This window comes from Nansenia antarctica (genome assembly GCF_963989245.1).
Source record: "Nansenia antarctica genome assembly, chromosome: 7".
In the NCBI taxonomy this organism is placed as follows: domain Eukaryota; kingdom Metazoa; phylum Chordata; class Actinopteri; order Argentiniformes; family Microstomatidae; genus Nansenia; species Nansenia antarctica.
Genome location: NC_137677.1, coordinates 50,164,066 through 50,180,340, shown reverse-complemented (window position 1 = coordinate 50,180,340; position 16,275 = coordinate 50,164,066). Strand labels below are relative to the sequence as shown.

At 43.8% G+C, this 16,275-nt stretch overlaps 1 protein-coding gene and 1 pseudogene across 2 annotated transcripts; one reads left to right on the top strand and one right to left on the bottom strand.

Moving 5' to 3' along the window:
• The first annotated feature begins 1,028 nt into the window (after positions 1-1,028).
• LOC308161682 (UDP-glucuronosyltransferase-like) lies at positions 1,029-5,775 on the top strand (annotated as a pseudogene). The gene is made up of 5 exons: positions 1,029-1,881; positions 3,344-3,475; positions 3,898-3,984; positions 4,619-4,838; positions 5,493-5,775. The product of its transcript is annotated as a UDP-glucuronosyltransferase-like (transcript).
• A 7,015-nt stretch (positions 5,776-12,790) lies between these two features.
• LOC308162725 (TLR4 interactor with leucine rich repeats-like) lies at positions 12,791-13,480 on the bottom strand (the record flags this gene model as incomplete). Its single annotated transcript, XM_080536867.1, has 1 exon — positions 12,791-13,480. One exon carries the CDS (start codon positions 13,478-13,480, stop codon positions 12,791-12,793), a length of 690 nt encoding a protein of 229 aa, XP_080392993.1.
• Between the last annotated feature and the right edge of the window lie 2,795 nt (positions 13,481-16,275).

Here is a 16,275-nt window from a genome sequence, read left to right as displayed (position 1 = left end):
CTGGCCCTGATGTGGTGACAGAACTGTTCTTGCCACTGATTCGTGGAAGAACTCCTACAGGAAGAAGAGGGTCAAGTTGTGATTAATAATTTTAAATTAATAATTTTGCCATTTAGCAGACGCTTTTAATCCAAAGCGACTTACAATTACGAATTACAGGGACATTCCCCCTGGAGTAACTGAGGGCTAAGTGCCTTACTCAAGGGCACACTAGTAATGGTGTGGTTTCAGGCGGGATTTGAACTCACAACCTTCCGATCACAAGTCCAACTCACTATCCACTAGACCACTAGACCACCACTACCCTGTATGACGCAGTTTGACAAGACTGATGAGAGGCGCAATGCATTTTGGGGATGTTGAGTAGGAATAGCATGCATCGATCGCATATTGTCGTTTCGCTGTTGTACTAAAGGATGTCGGGACTGTGATGTACAAATACAAAACTTGCGGGACTGTGATGTACAAATACAAAACTTTTTTATTGCTTTTCCTTTTCAATAATAACAGGTCAGATTGTATTTTGTTCAACTGACAAAATATTGTTTATCCTCTAGAAGGATTCAAGACTCATAATATACAGTATATACTGTATAATGGTAGTAATACCAGAATGTTGGATGTTTTTTGAAATCTTTGTGTGAAAAAGGTCAACCAAAAGTCCTATGCTTGCTTTTTTCAAGACTTGTTTAGAAACATAATTCTGGTATAGCTTTAAATAAATGACTGTATTGTGCATGTGAAGCAGCTTGGGTAGGACAAGAGACAGAGGAGGAGCAAATCTTTTAGTCTCTCAATTGGTCATAATAATTAGTCTGAGACAGTCCATGCAATACTTTAACCCCTTCCCTTCCCCCCCTCCCCTCCCCTCCCCTCCCCTCCCCCCCACCAGCCTGTTGAGGGTTATATAACTCAGTCAGAAGACAAAGCCAAAGACACACACACACACAAACACACACCCACACTGAGAGCAGCCCCCTCCTATTGTTTTCCTTCTGCTAACACTGCTCACACTGCTGAAAGGAGGCATGGGCAGAAGGGTGTGGGTTCCCGCTCTGCGGGGGCTGCTGGCCTGGCTGTGCTGCTGCACATTGGGGCCCGTGCAGGGGGGGAAGGTGCTGGTTATGCCTGTGGACGGGAGTCACTGGCTCAGCATGAAGCTGCTGGTGGAGGAGCTCTCCCAGAGGGGCCATGAGATAGTCGCCCTGGTGCCAGACACCAGCATGTTCATCCAGGGATCGGACTCCTACAGGACAGAGACCTTCCACGTGCCTTACACCAAGGCTGAGCTGGATGGCAACATGGAGTGGCAGAAACACAGTGTGTTCACCGAGAAATCGGGTATAACGGACATTTTCGTCAACGTAGAGAGGCTGGTCAACTTCTACAGCCTGCAGGTGAAGGGCTGCGAGGGGCTGCTGTATGACCTGCCTCTCATGGAGAGTCTGCGGGGGGAAGGCTTCGAGCTCCTGCTTACCAACCCCTACCTACCCTGCGGCTCCATCCTGGCTGAGGCCTTCTCCATCCCTGCTGTCTACTTCCTGCGGGCTATCCCCTGTGGGCTGAATGACCGGGCTGCTCAGTGCCCCACTCCACTCTCCTATGTCCCACGGTTCTACACGGGCAACATAGACCGCATGAACTTCCTCCAGAGGTTGAGGAACGTGATCATGTTCACGGTGGAGTCTTACCTATGTCGCATCATGTATGCCAGCTTTGACGAGCTCACCAGCAGGTATCTAGAGAAGGATATGACCTACAGGGAACTTATTGGTCACGGTGCCATCTGGCTGCACATATATGACTACACCCAGACCCAGAATGCCCAATATGATCCAAATTGGAGGCATCAACTGTGAAAAGAGGAGTCCACTATCGGAGGTGAGTCTTTGGAAAGGATGTTAAAACATAGAACTTAGAGTGTGCATCCTACAAGTTATGGATCCGGATTATGCAACAATAAGGTGTGTATTTACTCGTTTATGGCTGAGATTGCGTAAGGTACAGGTATTATATGCCAGGAAAAATATATAAATAATGCAAATAAAGTGCAAAATATAAAGATACTGTAAAAACAAAGAAAAAAGCACAGACATAAAGTACAACATTTCCAATAAATCTTTGAGATTTCTTTATGTTTTTAATCTCGTCTGGAAGAAAGTCGAATTCGGAAAACAATAAACCTTTTAAAGATTTCAAATCTCATGTGTTGTTAAAGAGACATCTGCCGTGCTTTCCCTGACACACACAGCTCCCTGTACAAATCTGATCTCTCCATTTCCTCCATGGGCTCATGCTGGACAGAGCTCTTCAATGTGCTCTTCAATGCATGGTCAAATGGAATGCTCTATTGTTCAAAGCTCAATTCATTTTCTGAATTGCAAACTTTCCTCAAATCTTCCTTGTGATCTGAAAATACACCTAGAAAAATGTAGTCCAGAGTACCAGAATCCTAAATTCAGTGATATGGAGTGACTTGTGCTATGGGAATCATGCCAAACATGCTTTCATAACTATTTGGGGAGTTTAAGACCACTGGACCACAAGACAATGGAGTTGTTTGTGAAATATCAAAACCGGTCCTTTGGAGATGTTTGCACATATAACCACATTCTTGAGCTTGGGGAGGGCAACAATGACAGTTCATGCTTAATATTATTATTATTATTATTATTATTAATAATAATAATAATAATAATAATAATAATAATAATAATAATAATGCATTTATTTTGTATAGCGCTTTTCTCAGTGCTCAAAGACACTACATCCCATGGAGAGAACAAGAATGGATAGATAAACTAAAACTAAAACAAAAACACAAGTAAAAACAACAATAAATTATAGTTAAAGATTAAAAGCTAATTTAAAAATATGGGTTTTGAGGGGTAGTTTGAAAGAGGAGAGTGTGCAACGAGCATTAGTGTGGCAATTCATTGTTTTGAGAGAGAAAGAGCAGGATTCTATTAACATAAACATGTTACTGGGAGAGCTTCATCCTCCCACTCTCGTCCTCTGGAAACCTTCGAAGCAGGAACTGAAATTGAGCCAGTAAAAGCAGTTTCCCCCCCTGGACAGTGGTCATGGTAATCTAAGACTGAGGGGCTGTGAATACCTCAGGAAGGAGACCTGTTTTTCCTGCTGATTGTTGTGTATAGGATCCATGCCTTTATCTGTTATGAACAGAGCGTGTGACACACTTACCTGACCTCCTTTGATAACCTCAGTCACCTGAAGTGAATGTTTGTCTAAAGAAACCAGTGAATGCTTTAGTATTGATGTATTGTGTTTGTTTTCATGTGACTACTGACCCCCCCCCCCAACCCCCTTTCCCACCCTGAAGAAACTGGAAGAGTTTGTAGAAGGGTCTGGAGAGGATGGCTTTGTTGTCTTTACCCTGGGGTCTATGGTGTCAACGATGCCAGAGAAAACCGCCAAACGATTCTTTGAAGCCTTCAGGCAAATTCCTCAACGGGTAAAATGGCCTTCCGTTCAGTCCTTCCAATCTTCGTGATGGAGGTACACCACATACATACCTTCTCAGTTCTTCTCAATTATCCTTATCGGACTGGATAATCATTGTCAATAACATAAAGCGAATGATCATCTATTTCATGTTTATCAGGGTTGTAGGTTTCTAACAATAACAAAACATGTTGGTATTGCAAATTTGTGCAAGCCTTTTGTGGACCATTAAGATCTATCTTTGTTTTCCTATGCTGTGTTAGTTATTTTTGTTTGCATGCAAAAATGCCTAATCCATCATCAGTTCTCTGAAACAGTGAACAACTCTTTTGTCCCCTGCCTTATCTCTTAGGAATGCTAACTAGCCTATCTTATAGAATGGTATTTGTGCAAGGCCGGGCCGGTGTTAAGATGTTGGCGTTTGTGTCTCAGGTTTTGTGGAGATACACTGGAGCTGTGCCTGAAACGCCCCAGAGAACGTTAAACTGATGAAGTGGCTACCTCAAAACGATCTCCTAGGTTTGTTTAGCCTCTTATGTTATGAAGAACATAATAATACATAAGGGCAAGGTTTCAGGATGGTACTTTTTAAATTAAAATACACAACACTAAGTTAAATACAGAGTGTATAGTACAGTGTAGCTAGGGTATAGAGCATCATATAGTGTATTATATCATAAAGTTAACCTAAAGGGTTGGTCAGATGGGCCATCTGATTTGAACTCACCAATACTGCCAATAACACCAAGAGTGCCAAGTGTTTTATGCGGTATTTACCTAGTGACAACACTTGAATAAAGTCACCCGTGGCACTCTAGAATGTTGAACATTTGGGTGACTTTATTCAGTCTCGGCACTGAATGAGTTAAGTTGAAAAATCCAGAATCCAACCTTTTAATGTCATGGGAATAATTAAGTTAAATAAGTTTAGTTTAATTATTTGTATTTGTTTCTAGGACATTTCTGCATTATTGGGATAGAGACAGTAGAGAGTGAGGATGAGTGAGAGAGAGTAGGGACGACACACAGGATATGTCGACGGACGGAATCAAACAAGGGACCGTGTGATGATATGGCATGCGCGTAATGTGCTACGCCACTTACGCTCTCCAGTTTAATTTGATTGTGACTGGATGTGTCCTCCTCTGTGTAGGCCACCCCAAGGCCAAGGCCTTCATCTCCCACGGAGGGCTCCATGGCATCTACGAGTGCATCTGTAACGGCGTTCCCATGGTGATGCTGCCACTGTTTGGAGACCAGCATGACAACGCGCAGCGCATGGCTGCCAGGGGCGTGGCAGAGGTCCTGAGTGTCTCTGACGTGACCTCAGACACCTTGTTGGAGACCCTCAACAAAGTCATCAACGACAAGAGGTTAGACAATTGGAGATTAATCATCTAGTGTGTGTGAGTGTGTGTGTGTGTGTGTGTGTGTGTGTGTGTGTGTATTTTGGTCCCTTTACATTTTTTGAACCTACAGGATGTGTAGTGTTAGACATTGTGTTATATGAGGAGATATTCAAGTATAAATATTTTTTTTAAAGAATAAAATACTTTTTTTAAAGTCTTATTAATTCTGTCCAAATACAGCACACATAGAATTGTGGGCTTAGTTAAGCTGCACATGAGTATCATTATCGACAACTTCTTTGTCATTTTCATATCATTATATTGAATATTCATCATCTGTTGAATATTGGACAAGAAGTGTCCAAAGTGAGTTGCAGCATGCAATACGTTAATGAACATCAAATGAGGGTCCTCCACTGCCTTACCTGACATCTTACACCTATCAGAATCAGGAATCTTTTTATTGCCAGGTATATTCGCACATTCAGGAAATTGACTTGGTGTGGTTGGTGCATAAGACATAGGCCATAATACACAGACAGCAATATAATACCAAAAACAACAACAATGTGATAAACAACACTATATAAGCAAAAACTGTTATAAAAAGTTTATTGTGTGCAATAAATATCAAATAAAGCATTTGATTTGAAATATGTCCTTAACTTGTCTCCATAGTTATAAAGAGAAGATGATGAAACTCTCTGCGGTGCATCTGGACCGTCCTGTAGAACCTCTGGATCTGGCCGTGTACTGGACCGAGTTTGTTATGAGGCATAAAGGGGCGGAGCATCTGAGGGTAGCGGCCCATGACTTGAACTGGATCCAGTACCACAGCCTGGATGTCTTCGGCCTGCTCATTATCATAGCGGTCGTTGTTGTTATGGTGACCGTTAAATGTTGCTTCTTCTTTTTCCGTAAGTGCTGCATGAAGAGGACTTTGAAAAAGAAGAAGGAGTGAATGTGTACTGTAACCTTATGTTTTAGGAGGGCGCTCCATGTGCCCTTGAGCAAAGCACTTAACCCCTAATTGCTCCAGGGGCGCCGACTATGGCGTGTGTGTGTGTGTGTGTGTGTGTGTGTGTGTGTGCGCTTGTGCGTGTGTGCGCTTGTGCGTGTGCTTGTGCCTGTGTGCGTAATGTCTCAGGATAATCAGAGTAACATAATGTAATTGTTATCAATAAAGCTCTAACACCAGGAAACCTAACAGATGCAGGAGAGGAGACAAAGGTCAACTACCAGTATCAGTTATAGTGGGGGTAATATGTGCAAAATGTTAGGATAATCGTTCACTTTTTTATAAAAGCACGAAACTTGGTACACTTGTACAGTTTGTTGTCCTGAACATTTTCAGACGTGGAGCCCTCGAAAAAACTCCTTCTAGTGGCCGTGGCGGCCATTTTCATTTCTGCCATAGCCGAATTGTGTATTTTCCTTCATATCTCCTGAACCAAACATGATAACACAGAACGGATGATGTCTACCCCTATGTTTTGAAGGTCAAGGATTACAATGATACCATATACAACATCATGAAGTGTTCAGGTGGCCATGGCGGCCATTTTCCTTTCCGCCATAGCCGAATAATGTATTTTGCTTCATATCTCCTTAACCAAACATGATAACACTGAACATATGATGTCTACCCCCATGTTTTGAAGGTCAAGGATTACAATGATACCATATACAACATCATAAAGTGTTCTGGTGAATAGTTAGTGGTGACCTCAGACCTTATAATGTGCCTGGGATCACGAAGCAGATACACTGGGACAAGGGAACAAGTTTAAGGAAGTTTAATAAAAACAAAGGTGCCACCACACACTACCCTGACACCTATTCTTCACTGTCTCCACAGTCTCCTCCACACTAACACAGAGCAGTGCACTTTAAATGTATGTTTTCTCAGCCTCAAAATAATAAAAGTGTTTTTAAGGAATGAATATCTTGATATAGCAGAGGAGTGTTGTTTGTAAGCCTGGGCTACACAATCATCTGACATCACAATAGGAATTCCAAGTGACAAACAAAGACACAGAATTCCATGTGTGGAGTTCTAATTCCACTCAGAACCTTGGAACCCCGTGTTAGAGCTGAAACTGTTCATTAGCTGATCAGACAGACAGAGAGAGAGACAGACAGACAGACAGACAGAGAGAGAGAAATTGAGAGATAACAGGTCATACAGAAAGAGAGATTAAAAATATATATAAATACGTCATTTCACATTCTCTTCCTTGTTCAGTTGTTTGTAGAAAGTTATAGAAATGCCAAATAAGAAGAAGAACCAGGGAGATGACTTCAATTTCCAGTCTGCTTGGTAGCTTGAAAAGGAGTTTCACGATGACGACATCACCTTAACCGAATCTCTGGCCCACAGAGCAGCCAGCCCGGAGGACCAACCCAGAGGTGTGTGTGTGTGTGTGTGTGTGTGTGTGTGTGTGTGTGTGTGTGTGTGTGTGTGTGTGTGTAATATTAGGTGTAAATGGATTGTATTAATAGGATTGTTGTAACTTTATCGGTTACATGATTAACTTTATAGGTTACATGATTAACTTTATACTTACTTACTTACTTACTTACAACTGATGCTTCGATCACAATGTCACGCAATATCTATACGTCAGTCACTTTTGAAGTTCAAACAGCCTCACAGTCATCCATGAACTCATAGGGGACAAGTCATTCTATAATAATAATATATAAATATAAAATACGTAATTTCATATTCTCTTCCTTCCGTTTCTTATATCGTAGTCATGAGCAGGAGCGCTCAGAGGAAGCTGGAGGAGGAGAAGGAGAAATGGAGGGCCGTGGTGAAGGCCAAGTGGAGGGCCGTGGCCAAGGACTCTGAGCTGGAGTCCAAGGACTCTGAGCTGGAGGCGGAGAAGGCCAGCAGCGCTCTGGCAAAGGCGGAGTTGGAGAGAGCGAGGGAGGAGGTGGAGGAGGGCCGACAGAGAGAGAAAGGCCTCCTCCAAAAGCTCCACGATATGGAGCAAGAAAAGAGGAGCCTCGTCTGTGACAACTCCGACCTGGAGAAGGAGAGGAGCCAGGCCCTCGCTGCCCAGCGAGAGACTGAGGGGAGCCTGGCCGGGGTCAAGGCGACCCTCCTGGAGACCGTCAAAGCCACCAGGGAGGCAGAGGACCACATCAAGGCCCTGCAGAGTGAGGCCCTGGAGGACAAGCTGGCAGCAGCTGAGAAGGCTCTGGTGCTTGACAGGGAGGTGGCGGAAAGCAGACAGAGAGAGAGAGACCTCAAAAGAAAAGTCCATGTTATGGAGCAGGAGAAGAGGAGTCTTGTCTGTGACAACTCCGACCTGGAGAAGGAGAGGAGCCAGGCCCTCGCTGCCCAGCGAGAGACTGAGGGGAGCCTGGCCGGGGTCAAGGCGACCCTCCTGGAGACCGCTAACGCCACCAGGGAGGCAGAGGACCACATCAAGGCCCTGCAGAAAGAGGCCCTGGAGGACAAGCTGGCGGCAGCTGAGAAGGCTCAGGTGCTTGACAGGGAGGTGGAGAAAAGCAGACAGAGAGAGAGAGACCTCAAAAGAAAAGTCCATGTTATGGAGCAGGAGAAGAGGAGTCTTGTCTTGAGCAGAAGAGGAGTCTTGAAGGAGAGGAACCAGGCCCTCGCTGCCCAGCGAGAGACTGAGGGGAGCCTGGCCGGGGTCAAGGCGACCCTCCTGGAGACCGCCAACGCCACCAGGGAGGCAGAGGACCACATCAAGGCCCTGCAGAAAGAGGCCCTGGAGGACAAGCTGGCGGCAGCTGAGAAGGCTCAGGTGCTTGACAGGGAGGTGGAGAAAAGCAGACAGAGAGAGAGAGACCTCAAAAGAAAAGTCCATGTTATGGAGCAGGAGAAGAGGAGTCTTGTCTTGAGCAGAAGAGGAGTCTTGAAGGAGAGGAGCCAGGCCCTCGCTGCCCAGCGAGAGACTGAGGGGAGCCTGGCCGGGGTCAAGGCGACCCTCCTGGAGACCGCCAACGCCACCAGGGAGGCAGAGGACCACATCAAGGCCCTGCAGAAAGAGGCCCTGGAGGACAAGCTGGCGGCAGCTGAGAAGGCTCAGGTGCTTGACAGGGAGGTGGAGGAAAGCAGACAGAGAGAGAGAGACCTCAAAAGAAAAGTCCATGTTATGGAGCAGGAGAAGAGGTGTCTTGTCTGTGACAAGAAGAAGAAAGGGAAATTCAGGAAATTCTGTTCAATGGTGAAGTGCAAGGTAAAACAGAAATATACAGTGAATTTATAAGAGAGCCACATTCCACTTAATTTCACATTAAGGAAATGTAATGTAAAGGTAAAGTCTTACCAGTTTATCGTAAAACAACAGACAAGCTATGCATTGTTGTTGTAGGAATACTGAGGTTTTAAGAGATATGTTCTGTCATTGATTCTTCTTCTGTAACAACTGATATAGTGCAAGAGGACCAACCAGGCTGGTGTCCAGCCTCCAGCCCCAGGACAGGAGGACATCAATGATGGTGTCCAGCCTCCAGCTGAAGGACAGAAGGACATCAAGGTAGGAATCCAGCCTCCAGCCCCAGGACAGGAGGGCATCGAGGTTGCCCACGACGATGGACACAGCAGAGGTAAGTCAACATGTAGAACACATAGACCAAGGACATACTAACCAAACTAATGAAGTATTCTATTCTGTAGCTAAGGCCTGGTGAAGCTCATATGAACTCTCTCTCCTCTCTCTAGCGGCCAGCCCAGTGACAGCTGAGACGACGCCTTGTGAGGAGAGCGAGCTTCAAAGAAACAGAAGCGTTCCCAGAGGATGCTGAAGAGCCTTGGGCTGCTGAGCTGCTATCCAGGCAGACGGCCTCCGTCCCCCCAGTAACCGTCTTCACGACGATGGAAACAGCAGAGGTAAGTCAACACATAGAACACATAGACCAAGGACATACTAACTAAACTAATAAAGTATTCTATTCTGTAGCTATAGGCCTGGTGAAGCTCATATGAACTCTCTCTCCTGTCTCTAGCGCCCGTCCTCCAGAGGACGCTCACAACTGCAAACAGCCTTGGCCGGAGCTGCTGTCCACCGTGAATAAAAAATAATTTGGATTCCATTCCTTTTGCTTGTGCATTTTTCATATCTTATGAACTTGTTATGCTGAAGATTGTGTAACTAGATACGTGATCTTAAATATCATAGCTAGAAGCAACTGCGATTACAGCAACAAATATAGTAGCTAAGCATGTTTACAGCTATGCCTGAGGCAATATCCCAATAGAAATGTAATCATAACAAGAATCATATACAAGAATCATATACAAGAATCATAACAAGAATCATGTACAAGACATATAATGAATCATTAGAAATATACATGAGCTAGAAATGGTATGCCTACTGAAGAAAGATGGTCATCCATTCTCCCTCCCTCCCTCCCTGATACTAAACAACAAAGTACGGTAATTACTATTAAAGTGATTATTACTATACATTTATTAACTTTAACTTTATGAAGCAGTTTAATTGGAGTTGTGTTAGCCACATAAAGAAAATACATATCTAGAACTGAATTATGAAGGTTACTATGGGATTAGGTTAGAGAGAGAGAAGGAATGAGGATTGTGTTACAAGCAATATCCCCCTACCTGGTCGAAACTCCTGTTGACAGCGGGGGCAGAGAAAAGTTTTACCAGGGAATTCGCTCCGCGCTGTCGACCGTGATAGGAGTGTAGGATCGACACCATTCAAATGGTTTTGGATTCCCTGTCCTCTCCCCTATCCGGACACGTTTGAATTGTTATCCTAACCCACGGTAAACCGAAGTTATTAACCCGCAAAGGGTGCCTCCGGGCACCGTGTTTGTCCGTGAATAACACGGCACACAATGATACTACAGTTCATAAAGCAGACAAGTGAAGGCAGTGGTTTTAAGGGTTCAAAAAACATGACTTTATTATGTGTACATAGCTTCCTCTCTCTCTTTCTCTTTCTCTCCAAAAAAATCACGGTTAGTAATATACCACATGCAGAGGAAAAAGTATACGATAGCTTCAAGTTCCTCCATGTCGCTATTGTTGTGGCTGTGTTGTGTCTCGTGAAAATATACGTCACCACCATGGCGCGCTTTTATGACGCGTAACTCCGCCTACTATCTCCTACTCCTCCTACTAGTTCCTGGTCTGTTGTGTATAGTGGAAAACCAGAACTGTTCGAAAGCGTGCCGACCCGAACCGACCCGAAGCGATCCGGGCCGATAATGGAAAAGCGCCATTTCTGTACCTAAATAAGCATTTATACAACGGATAGATCCGGTTTATTGTCTCTATTGGTCAGTTTGCGTTCCAGGCGTGCTGATATCCATGACTCCGCTTCGCGTCGTGCCTATATCCACTATATACCACGGCTTCTCGTTCCATAACGCTTAATTAACAGCACCAGTTTTGGCTCCAACTGAATGACCAAAACTGTCCAAATACTTTCACCAAACCTGAAATTATTTGCATGGGCATTTGTTAACTCTTAATTGGTGAACTTGACACTATAAAGAAACATGACTGACATACATTAAACAAGTGCTAGCTAGAGCTTTACATCCTGCTGCTGTTGTTTCTGATAGCTAGCTTAGCATTTAGCGAGCTGAGCATTTAGCTGAGCTTCTTGAAGATGCAGGAGGCAGAGCATGACACCAATCCCCTGAGGAATATATTGGACTGGCAGATTTCCCTGACAAAGTGACCAGGTGTGTGAATGTACTGGACTTCCATGTCTAGCAGACTGTTAAACGGACCAACATACACTACAAAAGTATGTGGACACAATTATGGTCTGGGGCTGTTTTTTATGGTTTGGGCTAGGCAGTTAATTCCAGTGAAGGGAAATCTTAACGCTACAGCCAAGGCTGGACTGGGACAAAAATTAGGCCCTGGCATTTTTGGCCCAGACAGGCCCACCCCAATTGGTCGGACCACACCCACCAGCACAAAAATACTTGCCTTATATACTCGTCTTATATACTGTGCTGTACAGTCAAACTGTAGTATTCCCCCAAACCACTACAAAGACGACTACATACAGTAAGCAATGGTACCAGTGCAAGTAGACCAGTGTACTCAGTGATCAGATTCCAGAGCAAATTTACGAACGCAGCCTTGTTGTTCTAGATTTTTTTCCCCATTATCAACCTATCAGTGTGCTTTAGAGTAAAACAAAGCACGCAACTGTCGCGTCTACCTTTACATGGCAACTCTACATTGTGATTTACAAGGGATATTAACTAATATTAAGTAATATTATTACTTGGTTACATATTGCAATTGATCCGCGGTACACATGCGTGCCGAACCGTGGGGGGCGATCCGTTACACCCCTACACAGCTACCTATATTTTCCTTACCGGGTCAACGGTTACAGGCTGACTCGGCCCCGCTTCTTCTGTATCCTCTCTATCCTCTGTATCTGTACCCTGCTCCCGCTCCTCCCTGCTAGCCTCCTCTTCAACCCTAACCCTAACCCTAACCCTAAACCTCTGTATCTGTACCCTGCTCCCGCTCCTCCCTGCTAGCCTCCTCTTCAACCCTAACCCTAACCCTAACCCTAAACCTCTGTATCTGTACCCTGCTCCCGCTCCTCCCTGCCAGCCTCCTCTTCAACCTGTTGCTGTTGCTGCTGTGGTAAACTTGAGGGTGCAGCAAACATGTCCCTAATGTTTACACATTTGGCAGCATCTGCCTCGAGTTTCTTCTTGTTTTTCTCCCTAAGTTTTTCCCAGCCTCCCTTCCGTTTTAGTGTGCTTTTGCGCTCCATCTCTCTCAGTATCTATCTAGTAACTATCCAGGCTAACTAAATTTATTTTGCCGGCCGGCTCGGCCCAAAACTACCGCGAAACTGAGACGGAGGTCTGGTGCTGCGTGCGTGCGTGACCCCTGACCCCCCCTTCTCTCTGTTGCAAAATGAGGTCCCCTGATTTTTTGTGTAAGCAGGTGATACTTTGATGCTTCCCATGTACAGGAAGGTGCTAAATTAGTGTGCAGGTGGCAGATCTATGGCATCAACATCATTGGGCTGGTAAGTGCCCGTTTGGGAACTGCTAGTTTGAATCCCAGAGTTGTGATCAGACATCGGTATCCCAGCACACATAGCACAGGAAATGCTTCTGTTTTGAGAGAACACCATGCTAAAAGCATTGGTCCAGTGTCGCCTTAGTATGACTGCTGTATATCCAAAGAGAACCAGGATAGTAATAATTGCCAGGGTACTGGCTGCACTCAAGTACAATATGATAGTTTGAGGCTCAGGCCCTGATGTTTCTTCAGCCTTTGTGATTATACCAAGACAGAGGTCACGAGAAGCTACGTGGCAGACTTGTTCATGCACTACACTTTCCACACACACAAAGTATGCTGTTGAAGGTCGCAGTTCACCAAGATTACAAACCGTGCCCTGTTTGACATTGACAAAACGACTGAACCTTGCACTTGTCCTAAATTGATCATACATGACCCTGAAGTAAACATTTTGGCTATCAGTTTTGGCCAAACTCCACTCGATAACAGCAGAGCTGGAGGTAACTGTCTGTGCCGATACTTTGATAATGACCACCTGATTGTAAAGACATGCATCATTGACTGTGATATCCTTAGTGATAGGACCTTTGGCTGGGGTTGTGGTTTGGGCTGGTTTTAATACAGATGCTTTATATCTGGTGGGCATTATTCTACCTCCTGATTTGTTTAGGTATTGCTGTGACTCTGTGTCTCGCTTGTGTGCGTTTTTGATGATCACCTCAGGAGCAGTCATATCCTCCCCTCGAAGTATTTGTTTGTCTTCACTGTTAACAATGTTTTGCTGTGACAACCATGTTCCGTTGGCAAAGAAGATTGTTTGGGAATTGACATGACTGCACATTCGGTCTGTGCTTTGGATCGATGCACTGCTAATGGCAACCAGGTATTGTCCTCTTAGGGTTTCAGGGTGAGGGCATCTCCCAAACACATGGAGAAATCTGTTTGCGCCTGATTCAAGCCATCTTTTTAAGCAAAGTATTCCGCAGTCGCAGTCCCATGGGTTCTCATTCATGTTCAAATATGACAGCTGAGAGCTGCTTCCAAATGCCCTTGGACTTAAGTGTTGCAGTCTGTTGCGGTTCAGTTTCAGGACCCTTAGATGTGTTAAACCCGCAAAAGCAGAATCCTCGATGGTGGAGATTAAATTGTCACTGAGTTCAATCTCCCTGATGTGAATACAATGACTGAATGCATGCGTTTCAATTTTCAAGATATGATTTCCATTCAGCTTCAACACCTCCAGTTTTGATAACTTGTTGAAAGTGTGTGGGTCAATCTCAGAAAGCATATTATTGCTCAAAGACAGTGCCTTTAATTCCACCTGGGATTTGAAGAGTGCATTTTTGATGTGCATGATGAAATTATCATCCAGCAGGAGATCCGACAGCGATGAAAGCGGTTTAAAAACACTGCCTGGAAAGCATGACAAATTGTTTCCCGAGAGATTCAGCTCATGTAAATGTCTAAGTCCTTTAAATGTATTCTTTGACATGGACTTGATTAGATTATTTTCCATATATAATGTCTCAAGCGATCTTAGTTCAAGAAAGAGCACTTGATGTAACATTGTAAGAGCATTGCCACTGAGCCTAAGTGTTTTGAGATTAAACAATCCATCAAATGCACCCATCTTTATAACACACAGTTGATTTTCATGTAAATCCAAAGACAGCAGACTTGACAGTCCTGCAAAGGTCTGTCTCTCAAGTGAAGAGATGTTGTTATATCCCAGATGAAGTTCTGTTAGGCCACTCAGAGAAGTGAATGACCCATGATCGATGAAGCAGATTGAATTGAACCGAAGATCCAAACTGGTCAGATTTGGGTAGTGTAGAAATGCTTGAGTTTCAACAGTGGTAATGGAGTTACCAGCCAAACTCAAGTGTTTTGCAGATGAATCCAAACCATGAACCTGGGGTACGCTGGTAAATCCATTATCTGAGCAAACTATCTCCTCATCATAGCATTTACAGAATGCAGGGCACAGAGAAGATGATGATGTTCGCAGGAAAATAGCTAAAATCAAAATCCTCTCCATTTCCATTTGTCCTTTATGAAATCCTATGGTGAAACTCTGTTGTTGTATGGTGCAATAGATAAAAGTGCCTATGCTCATCTGACAAACAGGAAAGAACAGTGAACATGGTATTTCCTGTTATTTTTTTTATTTTTTTCTTGTTGATTCCACTAAATGTCCCCTGAGACATTCTGTAGAGAGGTACAATTATGTTTATTGTGATACACCACTCGTTTCACCAATGACCATGTCCTCATACAAGATACCTCTTACAGAGCTGGTAAAAAAATAAAATAAAGGACAAAACTAAACAATTCACATGGCCATCTCCTGTAACTATGTTGTGTGGTAGAAATTAATTCTCAGGAGACCAGGATGTCAGATGGATACAGATTTGTATTTTGTCATAACAAAAACCTGGAGTTGGTTCTGCAGAAAAGCAACTTAATTGATACATTAATTTATACATCCTCAGAATTATATACAGATTCATAGGAATATACTTCCTTATTCCTTATACTTCCCACTATTATCTATTGGTTGTCACAGGGCCTCAGATCACTGATTGGTTGTTGTATACTCAAGGTATGAGTACATTTCCATGTTATGGACCACACCTCCACCATTTATTGATCCAGTCTGATTTCAACAATGTGGCACAATTTAGTGATCAGATCATCTTTTCCCCATAAGCATCTGCTGCCTCCTTAGGTCATGACGACCCTGCTTATCATGATGACATGTCCCAAAGCCATGTCACTCTGGTATTGTCTATGTCAGAAGCTCAACAACTTGATATACACATTTAACCATTTACATAAGGCTTCATTAAATTAGCTGATTCATACAATAGGATTTTTCCACCACAGTTGCTAGACAAAAAAGTGGGCCTATGCTTAATTTGAAAGCTATTTATTATGGATAGTTAGTTAGGGTTAGGGTTGTTGTCACAAAATAGCAGTAGGCCTATATATGTCCCATAATTTAACCTTGCATCATATTCTGTGTGCATTTTTCATTTTCAGACGATTACCGTTATCGTATAACCAGTTTACTGTAATATCCAGATGTATTAACCGACATGAATAGATAGTATGTATATCACCTTGTAGAGGACTATTTTGTTCAGAGGTTTGCTTACCCATGTAAATGTTTGATGTGACTTTATATGTCATAATCATCATCTCCTGCCCTGCAACATCATCTCGGGGTTCCCATGGTGACAGGGAGAAGGAGCCTGCTTCTTGAACTGGGTACCAGAATGAACTCTAGTTCTCTAATTGGTTTTGCCGCTTGAAGAATGCCTCACTGCCAATTTAGCCTTTAGCACGTTAAGTTGTATCTAGTACGTGCGCACGCTCAATAATGCCGCAAACAAATTCGATGTTGTCGCATTGGACGTGTTCGACACCCGTCGAGTTCTG